General features: G+C 43.3%; 1 protein-coding gene across 12 annotated transcripts in view; it reads right to left on the reverse strand.

The window, feature by feature from the left end:
• Window positions 1–19,531, reverse strand: part of MAP4K4 (mitogen-activated protein kinase kinase kinase kinase 4) — a 165,522-nt gene that overhangs the window by 81,877 nt on the left and 64,114 nt on the right. For all 12 annotated transcript variants that reach the window (XM_030971728.1, XM_030971744.1, XM_030971719.1 and 9 more), the window contains exon 3: window positions 4,260–4,316. In XM_030971728.1, coding sequence (XP_030827588.1) covers window positions 4,260–4,316 — 57 coding nt within the window. The remainder of the gene's footprint in view (window positions 1–4,259; window positions 4,317–19,531) is intronic.

Consider the following 19,531-nt stretch of genomic DNA (forward strand, 5'->3'; position numbering starts at 1 on the left):
CCAGTTGTTTACTTAGCATAATTTTACACAGACTAGATTGGACAAGTCATGAAACACTGGGCACAAGAGCTGAGAAATGCTGCTATTAAAAAAGGCATGCGGAAAACTTTCCCAAGGGATGCCGAGAGCGTGTGTGGGAAGAGGTAGGAGGAAGAAGCAGCAGCGTCAGGGGTTGTAACAAACAGAAGAGAAGCAATTGTGTTTTTCCCTCAAAATCAGTTACTAAACTTTTCAAAGAGAAAAGCACTGCTGGAAGTGGAACACAGGAGCGACCTTGGAAACAACCGTGCAGCTGCAAGGAAAGGCTCCAAAGCAGTCAAAGCAGAGTCAGGCTTTAGGGTGTAATGCAAGTTAACAGCTTGGATGCAGGCAGATTTGCCAAGTAAGCTCTGCTAAGGTTTTAAATGCTATTTGATTCACAAGAAAACAGATTCTTCTAAGCAAACAGGGACTGCTAAATCCTGGGAGTCATGGCAATCTTATGATCATGGAAACCTAACAGTATGGGCAGTGAGTGGAAGGGATCAACATGGACTGAACACCACCTTCTCCAAACCAATGTCGCAAAAGGAACTGAGACCTTATAACAGAAAGATTAACAACTGACTACATATAATGCCTCCCTCACAACAAGCATGCAGCATGAGATTCATCCTACATATGCAGATTTTGTAAAACAATTTTTAAAGCACACATATGCCAGTAGCTTGCACTGTTCCCCTTTTACAGTCATTGGGCTCATTGCAACAAGGAATAAGAATAGCTTTCTATCAATGAAAACCGGTGGGGGTTTTGGTTTTATTTGTTCTGCATTGTGAATTTTTTTCAGCCTGCATGCACTGCAGCTTTGCCCTTTGAAAGTGAAAAGAAGGCCTACCTGTGCACCATTCTGTAGATGTACAGACTTACAGATCTTTAGGTCTTACAGTTCCATTAGTGCTTGCTTTAGTTCTGTAGATCTAAAGATCAGTAAAGATCCAGTCTTCTAAGTATTTTCCTTATTTGTTTAGAAAGGAGGAAAGTAGAAGAGGCAGGGAAGTTTTATGCACATCGACATCCCCCAACATTTCAGGCAGCAGAACTAACTAGTCATAATTTATTCAAAGATCAAGCTGATAGGCTTCAGCCCACCTCTCATCCTTGCCACCATTCTTTTCAAAATTAAAATCTAAAGAGAAAACCACAAGAAAAGATGAGAAGGATGAAGAGCATTTCCACAGTGCCATGTGCACTCCAGAGTTGTAATATCTCTTCCAATGCCTCGAGTCAGAGGTTATAATACCTCATTTTCTTCACGCCAACCAAAACATTTTAAGGAAGGTCTTCACTCTGACATTGACATCCCTCCTGTGTGGATGATCAAAGCTTTACAGCCCAGAACTGACATAACTTTACTGATCCTGAGCAATGTGTGAACTGCAGAATCATGGCCTTGAAAACTGAAAATCTGGGGTGTGCCCACAGAGCATGCCAATACATTAGGTTTTCTAATTTGTTAAGCATTTGGCAAAACAAGCACTGGATCAGAGGTATCCCAGAAGAAAGGAAGTCTTGTGTCTGTTCTCAGTTCAGGTTAGTCAGAATAATCAGATATCCCCCATGGCACCGCTTGAATTCAAGCAGAAAGGCATAACACTGCCAATAAAACACGCACATAGGCACAAATCACCTACAGCTTCAAGCAACCACTCCTCAGAAAACCACAATTTCAGTTTTGTGAAAGTTTCCACTCAAGCCTCTTTCTCCATGGGCATGGATATGGTATTATCATCAGCAGTTCATCTAACTGTAGTGCTTAAAGCAGGCAGAGAAGGTGAATTTTGGCTGTGGTTCCCTCAGCATTTCTTTTGGAACAGTGCTAAGGGTGGAAGTCGCTGCCCTCTCTGTCTCCATGTTCTCTCCTCCCACTGTCCCCATAAGTTGTGGTGAGCTAGGACCAGGATGGACCCACATTGTTTGCCAGCAGAGGAGGTGTTCATGAAACAAACCCTTGAGGAACTGAGGCTATGGCTTGAGGATATGGCTGTCTCTGGCAGATATATCAATTTGAGCTACTGCTCTTTCTCCCTGATGGCCAGACTGGATCTTTTCCAGCCTCACGCCACCTTCTTCATAGCAACCACACCAGAGTTTGCAACATCATATTCTGAACTCAACCAATGAACCAATCCAGGTTATAAATAACCAGGGAAAGGAGAGGAGTAAGGGTATTTTAAAACTAGAACCAGAGCCTGTTCAATAATCCTGGCCACCCCTGACCCCAAGGCAGCTGTGCTGGCACAAGTGTTGGGAAACGGGCAAGGAACCAGCAAGCAAGGCTGGACAAGAACATCCTGCAGCCACATCTGCCACTGAGAAAATGGTACATGCAACAGTATCACCCATGCCTGGTGTTAAAAAGTGGAGCTAAGTTAGTACAACTTGGAAGAATTTACACATTTTTAGTCTCTGTGAGCTCTTTTCTTTGAAGCAAAAACACATGAGCTCCGCTGGTAGGAATGACAATGCTTTTAAGCAGCATGGGGCTAGCTAACATCTCCAAACTCCTCCCTCTGACTACTCTTCATCCCCTAAAAAAACATTGCACTTATGACATAAAAGACAGTGCAAATATACAACTTGCTTTTCAAAACCAGACAAAAATTACAGTAAGTTTCAAAACTTACTCCTGCAATATGAACTTAGCCATACTAAAGACATACTAAAGACAGTATTTTTCAACTGTTTTCTTTTTTCTGTGCAACCTCTCTATTACAACTGTTTGTGATTAATACATGCTATTAAAAACAGAGGGTGTGCAATAGAGCAAATCTTAGTATTATGGAAGAAGCCATTGTCATGCACAGTCCAGAGCGCTGCCCTGTGTAAAACTGCTGCATAGATAAAAACATTTGCTGCGCAAAAAACATTCACTGTGTGTCAATGTACCTTCATTCCTCTTTGGTTTCTCTGCTTGTTAACTGCAGCAAAAAAAAGCATTGCCTCCTCATGAAGGCAGCCTTTGAAAATCTTCAGCTGGAAATTGATCTTTATCAAGCCATCTGACAAAAAAGGAATATCTAGCCGTTGGCAGACACAACAGCTGAAGTTAGAGAGCAACAGTCACACTGCCCATGGATCACTAGAGATTCAGAGATAAGACTGAAGCCCTGTCAGTTGACCTAACCCTGTCTCTTGTTTTCCTCCTCTCCTGCCTGTTTACCCATTGCACCCCACCACTCATCTAGGACCTTGTGTCCAAGGCCATTTTTACTTGCTGCACCTATACCCACACTAAGCTATAAAATATTCTGCAGCAATATCCTTGCAGAAGTTTTGCTTGCTCTAACCATCCTGGCCAAAGACCCCCTACTCTGTACAATATACACGTAATTATTAGCCCCCGTGTAAGACTGAGGAGCTCAGAAGAATATGAAAAGGCACAACCTCTCTCCAGAAGAGCAGTATCAGTCAAGCTTTGCAGATATCACATGGGAGTATCTCATCCGATTTTAAATTTGAAGCTGTTAATTTGTGAATGGAACTCTACATACTACAAATAGAGCAACAGGGAGAAGCCCATACTTTTCTTCATCTGTTTTGAAAACTTAATTTAAACTGATTGCTTTTTGAACAGCATAAATTGCAAGATGCCCAAGGATTCAAATACAGGCATATATTTTTTATTTCTTTGACTGGGTTAATTTCCCCTCTCTCCCATCTAAACCTCCACAGTAAATCCCCTGGGTCAGTAACTATAACTACTTTACATTGCTGAATTCTGTTAGCAATATGCTCATCATTCCTGCAGATGTTTCTGCTTTTAGGCTTCTTGGAACTACAAGGGACTCATTCCTTTGAATAAACATATGCCCTTTGTAGGCTGCAGATGTACCAGGGAGAACACTGTCCTCTACAACAAGCAGACATCTCACCCTCCTTTTTGGTAAAAGCAAGATGATACTTTCCAGAGAAAACAAGAGGGAAGCAAGCAATCTGAACCTTTCCCCCCTCTTCTAAGAAATTTCTGAAAAGAGAATGCTACATGAACCCAGTATGCCCTGGGACTGGACAATGCAATTTGTGGAGGCCAAACGCCCCAGCACACAGGCACAGAGAAATCTCAGGCAGATGGACTGGAGCGGTCAGGTCCTGCAAGCAGAGAGCAAACATTCATATGCAAGGACCATGCCTTTCAACAGGAATATGATGTAAGCCTTATACCATCTCATTATTAAATTTTACACGTTGCTAATAAAGCAACAGGTTCTTCTACTCACCTCAGTAACATCCATGACCTTGATGGCTGCCAGTTGACCCGTTTTGACATGGCGACCCTGAGAAAGGGAGAGAGAGAACAGTCAGCACCAGCATCTCACCCATCCCTTCAGCTTACACAGAGCACAACACTTGGACAAGAGTTCCAGTCACTGGGTTTTCCCCAGCAATGATACTTCCCTTCTGATACTTCCTAGGAAATACCACAAAAACCTCTAGATAGCTAAAACAACAATAACAAATTTAAAGTGTTCCTCTTCAAATTTTAGTACCCATTTCTTTTTCTCCACATTAAAATGATGATTATCAAGTACAAACAGGTTATATTCACAGCTTCCCTTCTGTTTACTTTAGCAAAGCTCACTCTCAGTAATGACAGCTTATTAACATGCCAGAATAAATTCCACGTGTTGCATGTTTTATTTGTATGAACCAATACCTAGTACCTAGGTGATATATTACATGCTTTACCTAGTAAGCATGGTTAGCCCATGCTTAGGGCTTAGGACATTTCTCACCAGTTTGGTCTTCACAAGTGAAAAAAGTGGGGTTTCTGCAAGGGATGCATCAGACCTGCCAGAGCTTTCTTTGCCTGTCTCACAATGGCTAGACAAGAACAAGACGTCATCTCCCTTCAGCTGCACCACAGTACGGGTACAATTTCTCAGTACAGCTGGAGCTGAGTTAATAGATCCCAGCTCCTGCAGCAGGGAGCTCCTACCCTTCCTTCCTCTGCCTCCTTCCAGCCTCCTGTCACACATTTCTCCCAGGAGCACCGAGCTCCTTCTGGCACTCATTGTATCATATGATAAGCTGATTGAGATCACTAAAATGGCAGAAAGTTAACACAGAAAAAGCAAACTGTGGGGTGGGGCAGGGGATTGCCGTCCAGGAAATTAAACTGGTTTGTTCTGCAGTGAAAACAGAGCTGGAGCCAGCAGGATGCAGATCACAGGGCTGGGAGGCAAGCTGCATGGCAGGCCCCTCCAGCCCTGGTGGGCTGTAATTCGCCTCAGCTGACTTCTAACAAAAGCCTTTTTCTCTCCAGTGTATGTTTACATGAGGTAGAGACATCAGTTAGCTGTTGAGTAATTATTTTCCTAAACAAGCACTTAGAAATGGTCCCAATATTGGTATTTCCAGCTCTCCACTGTTACACTCAGCAGTGTAACACCCAGCAGTCTATCCTAAACCAGTCAAACAGCCCAGGCTCCCAACCACTTTCCCAGGCACCATCTCCAAAGGTTCTTATCTGCATCAGTCAAGGTCTCTAGCAACAGGTATGCCCATTAAATGTCTTCGCTTTTATCACAAATAATGATAAGAATGCAACTGAACGTTTAACTGAAGTCACAGTTCCTTTATTTCTCTCCTCACCAATTTCTGAGTTTCCTAGGCAGAAACCTATATGATGGACATGAATAGTGTATTTTTTGCCTGGACTAACACTAACCTCTCTACAAGATCTTTTGAGACTGGCACCCCAGAACTGAAGCACCCCAAACCACTAGTCTCTTTAGAAAAATCCTGACCCTTTCACACCTTATGATGCCCTCCATGGAAGTAATGGCCAGGCACTGCCGGTGCATTCAAAAGGATGGAATGCTGCAGAATTCACTGCCTCAGCTTTCTTCCACAACTCCTCTTGTGCTTCACTCTCCCCCTTACTAACCACGTGCTTTCTATAAATACATTACTGCACTCAGGCTTTGCTTGCTCTGTAAACTGGCTTTACCACAGGCATTTCTTTTTACAGCTTGGTCTCAAGCTGGTTTTGATTTTGAAACAAAGTTAGGGGTCCTAACGTGTGCAGTAGCCAACACTGACCTCACCTTGACCTTACTACTTCTTGAACCAAAGTCTTTCAGCAAGCCCAGGAGATTTCCAACTCCAATTTCCCACCCTGGATGTCTGCCTAATGACAAAAGCCTGTGGTCTTCTCCTCTGGATTTACCATCCCAAAAGGGAAGAGGGGAAAATGGCTTATACGGAGGTGGAAAAATGCCTACTCTCAGCTCTGCCCCCATTTTCCACAGCTTTGTTGAAGGAATTTGAAAGCCCAAGGACATGGGAAGTACAGTTTTAGGTACAAAAAGAATATGCTAAAGATAACAGAGAAACAAAGAGATCTCTGAAGAAAAAACCCTCCCAACACTGAGGAGGTCTGAGGAGAGAAACTTTTTTTAAAAAAGCAGTGAAATACAGTTCCCCATTCACTCTGCAGCAAAGTGGAGGTGCTAAAATGGTGGCAGAACATACTCAGGCAGAAAATGTGGCATGCAGAAGAGCAAAGTAGCAGGACAGGATGCCATTTTCATAGAATTTTTACTCTATTTGTCTTTTAAAATCTACTAACTACTGGTGGGCTTGCTATTTCCAGAGAGACACCGAAAATTTCCCAGCGCTCGACTTCACAGCTTTTCTGAAGTCAATGTTCCTCCCTGTGAGACTGGCCCACTCAGGATGACTAACGTGCACCAGCCCTACCACATTTCCCCTGCAGCTTTACGGGATCCTGCTGGTGCCTCCATGAGTGTCCCTATGAAATCTGGGGCCAGCTACAGCAGAACACAGCCACTGCTCATGTTTCACTTTGCTTCTTCTGGGAGGGGAAAAGCTTCTACATAACCCTCCTAAGGGACTGAAAGCAAGGGAACTGCAGAGTGTGGGAAGTGTGGTCTGCTCAGTATCCCAGACCAAATTTAAACCCTGGTCACTTCAGAATATTGTTTAAAATTACTCCAAATACCCTTTTCATAATGTATGGAGCACTCATACTCTAAAAATCTGCAACATATGGGGAGGAGGAGGGATGGCCTGCATGACATTAATTTATATGAGAGAGGTAAAAAAGACATTTGAAGCCACATTCTTTTCATTAAAAATATTTTCAGAGGGCGGGAAAAAACAAACGCCACAAGCACAGCATATAAGCATGAGCAGAGTATTTGTTTGTTTGTTTATTTGCTTAACAGCTCTGCTCAAGAACAGACCTGTCAAACTATTAGCATGCTGGTATAATTTTGCTTGCAACATGAAATGGCTAAGCATTCCCATTTTGGAAACCAATCGTCAGATTTTCACGGCCAGCTTTTGCTTTGGAAAAATTTGTCAGTGTTAAAAGAGACTAATAATAAAATTGCAATGTGGTTGAATGTGAAGAAAGAACTGCAGAAATCATAGATGCGAGAAACCCTCTGAACTCAATCTCCTGGGATTAAAATTTATTCAAATTCTGCTCACAGGGCACTTTACAAATGCAGTAACCATAAAGGCTCCATTCAGACACCACATCTCAGCAACACCTCTCCACTGGGATAGCATTTTTCATGCAGAATGAAGCCTCTGCTTTAGTGCAGCATGGACAAATGGCCCCTCAGGGCATCCAGGCATCCCCATCCCCATGGCAAGGCAGAGCTTCTTGCAGCTTTGTTTCTCCAGGCAAATTGTTAGCAATTACCATTTAGATATCTGAAAAGCTCTGCAATATTGCAAAATGCAACCCAGGCTAACTGAAACCAGCAGGTTCTTAAAATATTGCTAGGCGCCAAATATCAGAGGCTGAGGATCACAAGATACTGTCCCACAGCCAGAATGCTGTGTGGATATGAACCGTGCAATGAAGACAACAGCAACCTAGAAGGGTCTTGCTAAGCATAAGGTGACTGTCTCCAGAGCCAATGGACTGAGGAAGCTGCAGAGGTTTCTTGAAACAGTGGACAGCAACAGGTAGAAAAGGCTACCTCATCCTGGGAGTGAGAGTTTGCCTCTTACTGGGTTTCAGCATGGAAACCACAGGAAAACATCAGCACTGTCAGCTTGTCCCCATGGAAATGAGCCTGCCAACACATTCCCTTCATTTAGACCACATCATAATTTTATTCACCAAAATTTCTGAACTACTTCTTGTTTCTTACACATTCTCCCCACTTTTCTCTCCCTCATTTCACGGTTCTAATTATATTAAAGCACTTGGTTTATCCTCCCAAGGAAGCAGCCTAAGAATATTTTTAAGAGTGCTACTTGTACCACTGCATTTTTAAATGGCCTGTTGGGATGAGCAAGTCAATGGAATTGAGACTGCCAACCTCAAATCTTGTCCTCTTTCTTCTCATGCAGATGACTGCAAGTTCATATACATAGAGCTGTAGTTCTTCTCATCAACACAGCAATACTGCAGCATTTAACTGGATCTTAAACTGAATCCACTACTTAAGCACATTCCTAGTCATGTCTGATAGCAATATGGTGTTTACTTCTCATCTCAGTGGGCTTTATGCATGTTGAAAAGCAGAGGGGCAAGGGGAATCCGTGGTAGACTGCCAAGATCTGCAGAACATAATAAATTTCAAGTCTTCCCACACCCTCCAAGTCAGTTAATACACCTACTTCTTGCCTCTTTCTTACTTTGCACACGTTATTACTGTAAAATTTTTAGTTTAGAAAGGTTCATAGGCAAGTGGTGTTATGTGCTGTTTTTCATGGTGCTCTTTTTCTCTTGTGCCTTAATGTTATCAAAGAACTTTGCAAAGTAAGTGCAAAAGAAATTCCATCAGTTAATTTACCTCTTTTCCCCACCCTGCCTCCCCCAATTACCCAAGATATTTATGTCACAGCAATGTATTCTCCTACTAACACAGTTTCAGACCTGTGGATTAACGTGCCTCTGGGAGGCTGTTCCTGGAAGCCTGCTCCCCAGCTTAATGGCATGGAAAAGCAGCATGTGGGGCAACATCACACATTAAGGAAGGAATGCACCATTTGTGACTCATTACTTGCACGTTTGGATTATCCTGTGCCCTGTACACAATTAAGTCTTTGGTAAACTTCTCCCAGCTCCCAGTATTCTATGCTGACAGTTGCAGAAAGAAGAGGAATTGATTTGAAAAAAACAAACGAACTACTAATCCAATTTCAGTTGCCACACTGCACAGAAGCAGCAGATTTAGACATGCCATCAAGTGAAAATACCACAGCACCACCTCTTAGTAGTGAGTGCTGTACAATGCCCCGATGGCAAACGTAACTTTCCATTTCACTTCTCATTCAGTTGACTCTTAACTCCTACCAGCCTGAGGCAACAGGCCATGAAGCAATACTCTGTTATTGGGTTGCACGCCCCAATGCAATAAATGATAACTTATTATTCCAAGGCATGTTTACCATCAGCTCTTTCTGTCACCTGGCAACATAGAAAGTTGTAGACTGATCAACTTTGCATTGTGAAAACTTGGACTCTACATGGCATTTCTTTCCACCCCCTGAAAAGATCAGGTCTACCCTGTGAAAAGCATTGGGAGTAGTGCTTGTGGAGGAAACAGAACATATTTTTGACAGGCAAAAAGACAGAATGGCACAAAGTGAAAACAACCTCCTGGGTCAAAACCAAAAACTTCAATAATAAATAAATAATAAAGTGTTCTTAAGCAAAAAGTCTACCTAAACTACATTTGTAGCCAAAATTATGCTATTCCTACTGATACAGCTTTCTAATAATCATATGCTCCAGCAAAGGAGATGAATTTGTAAACAAAAGGATAATGTTTATCTGGCATGAAAAGTAATTCTAGAATAAAATCAAGCAAAAAAAAAACTGAGTGCAAAAACAAGGAAAATCACTGCAGAAATACACGAGAAGAAGTCATCTTGTTAGATGATTTCTAAACCCAAACCAACCAGAGCTGTTAAAGACTGTCACTGTTAAAGTCAAAGACAGGACAGAGCTCTTGTGTTTTCCTTCTGTCTAAATCTTGACATCAAATGCATGGAAAGCAAAACAGAAAACAACATACTCTCTATCCTGCTTTTGATATCCACAGGCTCACTAGCTGCCTATTGAAGAAATAATAATGACAATTTACTCAAGCATAGTACTGCATTCTGTGAAATAATGCACAGAAAGATACATAGTTATTATCGGTTTTGTTCTTCTGGGTAGAGAGTGAAAAGATGTTTCCCACTAGGAAGAAAAATAAGAGAGTTCTATTCACTGATTTTTTACTTTGATTCCTAGTTTTGTGGTAGCTTTCCCACTGTGAAAGATGCTGGATATACATTATCAGAGGCATTTCCTTCTCCCAAACAGCTCATTGCCTAAATAGGAAGAAAAGAAAGGGGAGGGGGGAGAAAGGATGGTGGGAAAAGCATGGCAGAAAGCCACAATCTAACTTTCCCAGGATAACAACAGGTCAAATGCAGAGCTCAGTCAGAAGGCATCTCTGCTGACTCCCAGCACACTGCCCCGCAGCCCACCCCCCTCGTCACACCCACCAGCAGGAGATGTTTTGGTCTGATGGGAGAAGACAGAAAGAGAACTGCAAAGGCAGGCAGTTCTCTCGACAATTCACCTAGAAAACAACACTGATTCCCCAAGGAGCTTTGAAAGATTTGCCTGAGGCCTGACGTTCATGCAGGTTTCAGTTCACAGCCACTGAAACACTTCACCAGGCAATAGATTAAAAAAGATAGCAAGAGAAGGGGGTGTTGCAGGGAAAAGGGGAGGGTAAGAGGAGTGCAGCTGCGCAGTTTAAAACCACGGATGGTCCTTTGTTAATCCAGTCATGTCAACTGCAGTCCATTCAGCCAACTGGGATTCCTTTTCAAGACTGCACATTTCTGGCTCAAATGGCACAGAACATTCCCTTACCAAGTGAAGGCTACAGATTTCCCTGTTTTTCAGACCTCAAATACCGAGCAGGAAAGGCTGACTGTGACAGCGGTCACAAGGGTTTTCAGGTGAGGTGAGAGACGAGAACGTTGACTCCATGTTCAGAAGGCTTGATTTATTATCTTATGATATATATATATATCACATTATAACTATAGTACAAAGAAAAGGAAGGAAAGATTTCCAGAAGCTAGCTATGCTAAGAATAGAAAAGAAAGAATGATAACAAAGGCAGCTCTATCGGACTCTGTCCGAGAGAGCTCCGTCCTTGATTGGCCATTAACTATAAACATCCAAAATGGGCCAATCCAGACGGACCTGTTGCATTCCACAGCAGCAGATAACCATAGTTTACATCTCGTTGCTGAAACTTCTCAGCTTCTTTCATAAAAGAAATGTCTGCGACAGCTGACCAACAGGGGTCTGCTGGCAACACTGGCAGCAAGGCCGCCATGCGTTTTCACACAAGGCCACAGAAACTTCACACATTTTGGAAGATGCGCTGTGCTGAGTGCTGCCCCTCTGCCAGACACCCCAGTCATCAGCTGGGCACTGCATCAAGCTCTGCTGCTCTGTAGGTGACCACCACAGCTTCATGCACCACACCAGATGCTTCTTCTAAAGGGACACTTGAGCTAACTGGCTTGAGACCCCAGCCTGGAAGATACCCTCTTCAAGAGCCATCCTTGAAGTCATCATCCCATTCTTCCAGTCACCATCATGCTGTGTCCAGATTTAGTGACCTTTACTGAAACCACCATTACTCATTTTCTCTTAGAATAGAGTCTGCACCCTGAGCTGTCCAAAAAGAGAAGGACTTTATTAATCTGTATTTTTTTTTTCTGGTTTTAAACCTTCCTAGATGATTTAGTTAGCACACTACTGAAAAACACAAAAAAACCCCAAGTAACTAAAACAAAAGAAAATAATTAAATCAGAATAGAGGCGTACCTCCCACGTGGACACAGTTGGCTTAGAGCACATTTGGCTTCCTTTGGAAACATCAGCTAAAATCAGCTGGCCCCCATGCAAACCACTTCTTCACCCTACCTTAATGGCTTCACCAGTCATTGGGTGAACACACCCCTCCTAACACCGATTTGTCTCTCTGGATGCCCTGCAATGGTCTCTTTTACAAAGAACAATTTCTTTCTGGCAACTATAATTGAAAAAGAGCCAGATGGAGAACATCAAGAAACTAATTTAGATCAAGATTATAAAACATGTACTTGTAGATACAAAATTACATGGTCTGTTAATGCAGGTTGCTGCTGATTTCTCATCTTACACCTTGACGGGCACTTTCACTACAAAACACTTTCCATAGAGTCTTGGCCACTGTCTGAAGGAACGGCAGGCCCAGCTTGGTGGCATGGCCAGCAAGTCCCTGCAACAGGGACTGTGTTACTCGGGTTGACGGCAACCACCACAAGCGGTCAGAGCAAGCCCTGTGCCTGCCATGTGGCATCAGAACCACCCAGCGTCACTTCAGAGGCATCCAGCACCACACCAGGTTCCTACCTCAGACCAAGCAGGGCCCAAAGTGACCCACCAAGGTCCCCACCTGGGTGGACAGGGGCTCTAAAACAATACAGGTGCTTCTGCAGCTGAGAGAAATGGCAGATAAAGGGCAGAGTTTCTCCATCCCTTCTGCAGAGTGACATCAAATTAAGCCTGGATGAAGAAAGCCTGGGGCTTCTCTTTGTTTGACTGCTTTTTAAATGAATTCATATTGACATGCAATCGTCACCCTGGATGAGCAGAACTTTCCAACTGAAAGGAGCAAGTGACACCTTTTGACCAAGGCCCTCTGCATATCCAGGCAAGTCTGCACCCATTTCACTCTGTGCACACTCACCACCAACTTGCAGAGAAACCACCTCTTTGCTGGGCACACCCCTTCAGAAAGAGAGGATGAGATGACCTTGACAATTTTAAATATTTAGGCACTGAGTACCCAGAAGTGCCACAAAATACGTACTTTTCTTTGGGGAAAGAAAAAATAATAATGAAACCCTAGGTAGTCCCTGCCCCTCCAAGCACCACCGCTGCTGTAAGCAGCCTGCATTCTGGTGAGGCATTGTCAGAGGTCATACACCATGACAGAAGGAAAAATAAGCCCACACACACCCTACCAGCCTTGCTGCATTTCATCTACTGTCAAAAGAGACCCACTGCAAGAAATGGGTGACAACCATTGCCAGGCAGGGAGAGGTCAGTGTCCGTCCCTGGGCAGCATCCAGCACTCACGGACAGCAAGTGTCCAGCTATGCTGCTTCAGGCCCTGCTGCCTGAGGCACCATACTGAAATGTCCAGCAGCCTCCTGGAGAGCAGCAAGGGGTAATAAATGGACACCAACTTTTTCTTTTATTTCAAGAGTGCTAAATGGATGGAGCAATTGTTTTGGAAGGCACAAAACCTCAAATGCAAAAGATAGTGGGAAGGGAAAAGGGGGAACTATTGCCTTTGCTGATTTTTATTTCATTTTTTACTATGTTTTTGGGGCTGCTGCTGCACAGAGGAGCTCAACACACACTGCCTCATACAGCTGTCCCCATCAAGAGTGCCACCTGTTGTCTAGCTGCATCCAAGATGCTAACAAACACACTACATAGGCAGGAAATGCTAGCTTAATATTAATGAGGGGCAAGGGGAAGGGGAACTACTTCCATGTAGACCATTCCAGCAGAACAATACAGCTGAGCAGAGCAAGGAAATCAGGCTACGTAATGAATGTTATCTCAACATGGTTGAAATGAGAGATTTCACATTGGCAGCCTTAAAAAAATCCAGAACATTAGCATTAAAGAAAGTTAATGAACTCTTAAATGTACATTTATTTATATACATATATATATTTTTTAAAGTAAATTCCAACTGTTAATACTTCTCCAGTGCTATCCCACACAACAAAAAGGGCTGGAATTGCATGGTTTTGACCTTTTCACTTTTCCTACGGAGGGGAGACACTCCATCAAGAGTTGTGGGTCTCTTCCAACTCAGGATATTCTATTATCCAATTCTCTTTCCTTTAGCCATTACAAACACCATCAGTGCCAGTTTTAATTACATCTCCTTGTCAATATGGACTAGGAAGCCAGAATTTGCCAGGCAAAAACTGCTGAAACCAAAATACACCTTGTAGAGCAAAGGTATGCTGCAGGAGGACTAAAGTAAGAAGCATTCTTGAAAATAATGGGGACCATGTCTTATACAGTAATGTATACACACAAGAACAAATTCTACCAAGTTGCTTGTAAGCAACATTTGGTCTAAAGTTTTATGTTTTAATTAAATGAGGACTCGCACCAGGAGACTATTTCCAGCATTTTTATCTTCTGATAACCTGCCAAGTACATCTGTGATTCTAAAGGGAAAAAAAAATCCAAACCACCTTGTCCTTGAGAAACTGGCTGGTGGCCAGCGAGTGATCTGTAAACAGCTTTGTGTCCACACAACTATTTTCAAATACTCAGGCAGTATTTTCAGACCTCAAACTATTTCTGCTTTGTCAGCAGGAGTTTGACTCAGAAATTCAAGCCTATACTAACAACCCTTTCTATACCAGAGTCAGTAACAACACCTCTCCAGTCTCAGCAATTACACAGCCATTTATTTATCTGTTTATTTATTTATTTAGCAGAAGAAGGATCAAAATAAACGCCATTTCCTCTCTGCTGGTACCTGGGTAGTATGAAAGTTGCATTCGCAAAGCCTGTGGCAAACATGTTTATTATGTGAAAGGGCTAGAGGACAGAAAAGCCATTATGCAACACATTCAGCTCACAGGTTAATCCACTGAAAAAGAACAGCATTAAGAAAATGGAGCCTCTGTGTTCTCCAATAATGATTTTTTACCAAGTACTCAAGAACACACCAAGTGCCTCACAGAAACTAGTCAAAACACGTTCACCACTCTTAAATAACACACTCCAGGCTTCCACAGACCAAGCTGTGGCAAACAAAAAGGGAAAGAAATTCCTTGGGAGAACTTGCAAAGCAAGGCTGCAGTACTGCTGCCACCGCAGCTGGTCCTTACCTGCCTTGCTGTGAACTCAGGGTACAAATAAAACACAGATTAAGCAGAAGTTATTTTGGTGCAAAAGGCTTTGTTAGGTTTCTTTCTACAGGAAGAGTCAGCAGATCAATACCTGGCTCTGAGCCTGGTGTCCCCAGCAGAATTTTGAGGGTTTTGGTCATCTGTTAGTCTACATGACAGCAGGCCTGCTGGCAACAGACAGAGTACACCTTTCTCAAAGGGAAAACAGGATCTCTGGGCAGCAGTTAACAGGGCTCATTGAAAGAGCCTTGAACTAGGTTTGAAAGTGGAAAAGGATAAAACCAGAGTCACTGGAGATAAGCCTGGGAGAACCATGCCAGTGTCTGAGGGACAGTGTGCTACCAAGGTCCTTCAGTCTGCTGTCCTAGTCAAGGCTGCAGATGGAGGTTCACATTACAGCAAAGATGGAATGGGTTACTGGTGTTTTGGAAACCACAGAAGTATCTGAGAATGGTCACACAAAAATCAGGGCTTTTTCCCATGAAAAGGTAGCAGAATCAACAGACCAACTGAAGCACATCTACATCAATGCACACAGCACGGGCAACAAGCAGGAGTAACTGGAAGTTGTCACACAGCAGGAAAACTATAATAGAGTTGCCATCACAGAAACATGGTGCAATAACTCATACAATTGGAGAGCTGCAATGGGTGGCTATAAACAGAGACAGGCAAGGAAGGAGAGGTGGTGGGGTAGCCCTGTGTGTTAGGGAGTGTTTTGACTGCCTAGAGTTTAATGATGGTGATGACAGGGTGGAGTGTTTATGGATAAGAATCAGAGGGAAGGCCTAGGCAGATATCCTGGTAGGAGTCTGTTATAGACCACCCAACCAGGATGAAGAGACAGATGAAATATTCTACAAGCAGCTGGAAGTCGTCTTGTTATCACTGGCTCTTATTCTCATGGGGAACTTTAATTTACCAGATGTCCGCTGGAAATACAACACAGCAGAGAAGAAATAGTCCGTGTGGGTCTCAGAGAGTGTGGAAGATCATAACTTCCTGCTGCATCTGGTCAAAAGTGGGCAGCTAGGGAAGCTGCCCTGGTAGGACTGCTGTTTGTGAATAGAGAAGGACTGGAGGGTGATGCGATGGTTGGAGGACTCTTGAGCAAAGCACTCACAAAATGGTAACGAGTTTTCAGTTCTTGAACAAGTAAAGGGGAGGGCAGCAGAACTGCCACTTTGGCCTGTCTGAGAAACTGGCTGACAAAGTCCATTGCAAGGGTAGCCCTGATGGGCAAAGGAGTCCAGAAAGGTTGGACATTCTAGAAGAAGGAAATCTCAAAAGCACAGGAGCAGCCCATCCCCATGTGATGCAAGGCAAGCTGGCAGGGAAAAAGGCCAGCCTGGTTGAATAAAGCACTTTGGGTGGAACTTAGAGAAGAAAGGAGTCTTTGGAAGAAGGGGCAGGAAACACAGGAATGTGCCAAGAAAGCCAACAGCACCCTGGCCCATATCAGCAATAAAGTGGTTCACACCTCAAATCCTGCATTCTGTTCTAGGCCCCTCACTAAAGAAGGACATTGAGGTGCTGGAGTGTGCCCAGAGAAGGGCAACAGAGCTAGTGAATGGTCGGGAGCACAGGTCCCATGCTGGGATAACTGGGGGTGCTTGGCCTGGGGAAGTGGTGAATTCACCACTGTGAACACCACCTGTAGAGGTGTTCAAAAGAAATGCAGATGTGGCACTTGGGGACCTAATTTAGTGGTGGACTTGGCAGTGCTTGATTCATGTTTAGACTTCATCTTAAAAATCTTTTTCAACCTAAGCAATTCTATGATTTTAGCCCCAAACACACACACCTTCTGTAGCTGTAGGTAGGACATACACTGAAGAGTTTTTTAGTATCTCTAGTAACAACTGAACTTCGGGAAAAATAAAAATCTCTTTTCTCCTGACAGCACAACACACACAAAACTGTTATTCAGCTCATGATCCAATATCAGCCATTCCTGCAAACCACAAGTCACTGCTCTGGACCACAACTGCCATTAGATGTAATATAAAAATTGCTAGTCAGAAAGGCCAAGCTTTTGGTTGTAAATCATTTGGTAAACTGGAACAAATAAGACAACTTACTCTTGCCCTAGAGTGCAAAAGAGAAGCAAGGATCAAAATTCAGCTGAGGAGCATGACTCATACTTTTGTAGCCAGTTATAGCCAGGCAGTTTAGCCCAGCATCACTATCCATGAAACCTCTGTAATATTGCACTGTCACTGCTGCAGCTAGCCTGTAGCTGCCAAATAAATTTGGTCATATCAGACTCTCAAAACAAGTCCTCAGATGAGGTAGGGATAGGTTGGATTCAAATCTAAACATGGACTTCACCCAATCACATTCCATCCTAAGCTGCAGACATCTCACTGGTCAAAGAGCCAGGTAGCGTTTCAAGCAGACCAATCAGCAGTTTAAACCAGGTGTTTCAAACCCCCTATATACACTGGGTTCAAACGATAAAACTTGCTACTGTCACATGGATCTCTGAGAGTGTGTCATCCCTGTCTCTGACCACCAACTCCAAGTAACACGTGATAACCCCAGGTAATACTGCACCACTTCTCAGGTGGCAAAGAGAAAGGAAGAACACTCCACCCACACGGGCAACAAAGCTGTCCCTCTGGCCCTGCAAACATCTTGGCAGCCATGTTCACATCAACAGAAAAGACAGCAGGGACGCTTCTTGCTGAGGGCCAGGGCACAACATAAAAGAAGCAGACAGTGGACCAGCCCTGCTGATGACTACAGCAGGCTGATCGTCTCTGGGCTCATCACCTCATCTCCCCTGAATACAGAAATGGGAACCTATAAACAGTTCAGATGGAAAGCCCCAGCTCCCTGCAAAAAAAAAAAGAAAACATTTCTCCAGCAATCATTCAGCCCTGACTCAGGAGGGCTACACACCCAAAATTTCCATCCCCAGCTGGGTGGTTTCCAAAGAGGCAGTCATGAAAGATCCCATGCCTCTGCTGATACAGTGCTATCTCCAAGAGCAGATGTAGCTGATTGTGAAGGATGCACAGACACATCTGGACTGCAGCACAGCTGGAACCAGCACACTGCCTCCTGCTGCGTGGCTCTTTGCAAAATAACCAGTCATCTCAGCTACTGCAGCTCAGAGAACAGCTACGGGAACAGCCTGGAAACCTCCAGCAACTTTCTGGTTAGAAGTCACAAGTGCAAATACTGCTTAATCCCACTCAGACTTTAAACCTTAAAAAATTTTAATCCTTAAAACACAGATATACATAATGCCAAAGCTGTAGCCAAACTTAATCTTTTACCTTTCATTCCACCACTTCCAACCTTACAAAAAGGACTAAAGAGGGAGGACTGGAAATAAATAACTTTTTTAAAGAGTAGAAGCCTTCCACTTGTTTTAAGGTTTCTGCTCAGTCACTTTCCTAGGACATATGGAAACCTACCTACAAAGTTTGAGCAACACTGCCTGAAAAGCTACCCATCATTTAAACAAATCACCACTTGAATCTGGAAAACAGTTGTGTTAATCAGGTACTCCGACCAAACACTGCAGCCATGACCTAATTACATTATGTGGTATGGTGGTGCAGAACAGCAGTTCCTAGAATTAAGCAATCTTCCAATTAAGTGTCATGCACTGAAAACAAAATTAAATCAGCTGTGATGCTGCCCTACTACTTCTACTCCCTTCTCCCATCAGGGAAAGAAAACAAAGTCCTTTCCAGCAGTCTGAATGTTGTATCACCAGCAGGACTGGATTTCCAAGATGCTGGGGAGGGGTCTACACACTCCAGATGTGCCTGTCCCAAATTACACCACTATGAGGACAACTAAAACAACGTAACTATTTTTAAATTTGTAATAAAACTGGATTTACGAAAGTTCCAATGCTTTAAAAGTTCGCCTTATAAATTTACAGCTACTTGTCTAATTACTGAAAAAGCATTACAGTTTATTATAATCATGTGTCTTCACTGAAAACATGAAGATGGAATGCTGGAATAGATTGCTCAATTATACAGTGCACAGCTATTGCAACTGCTGTCAAAGTAGAATTCAGAACAAGTCCAAGCACTTGTTTTGCAAAACACAAGCACAAGCAATAGTTAACACTTAAAGCAATTTCACTGAACCATGGATCACCAGGCAAAGCACATGCAAACAAGGCAAAATTTAGCCAAAAAGTCCTGTCAGTTATGGGCACACACATGGGCAAATGCACATTTATGCAAGTGTGGGGCAGCCCCATCAAACACATAGACAAGCCAAAAGGCTGACTATGGTACCATTAGCTGACCCTGAGCATCAATGACCACCATCCACATCACCTACTCTGAGTGAGAAGACCCTGATAAAAGTCAAAATCCCACGCCACCCTCCTACGTGATGTTGCTTCACCACACTGGGAAACTACTGACATCCAGGAACTACAGGGCACAAAGGAAAGGAGAATTGGATGCAGCCCTGGGAGACCCGTCTCTGGCAAAGTTGTTAAACTCTGGCTGGAATGCTGCTCCACTATCACTGAAGGTGAAAAACACACAAAGAGTCATATATGCCAAAA

Source organism: Camarhynchus parvulus, chromosome 1 (genome assembly GCF_901933205.1).
Source record: "Camarhynchus parvulus chromosome 1, STF_HiC, whole genome shotgun sequence".
NCBI classification, from domain to species: Eukaryota; Metazoa; Chordata; class Aves; order Passeriformes; family Thraupidae; genus Camarhynchus; species Camarhynchus parvulus.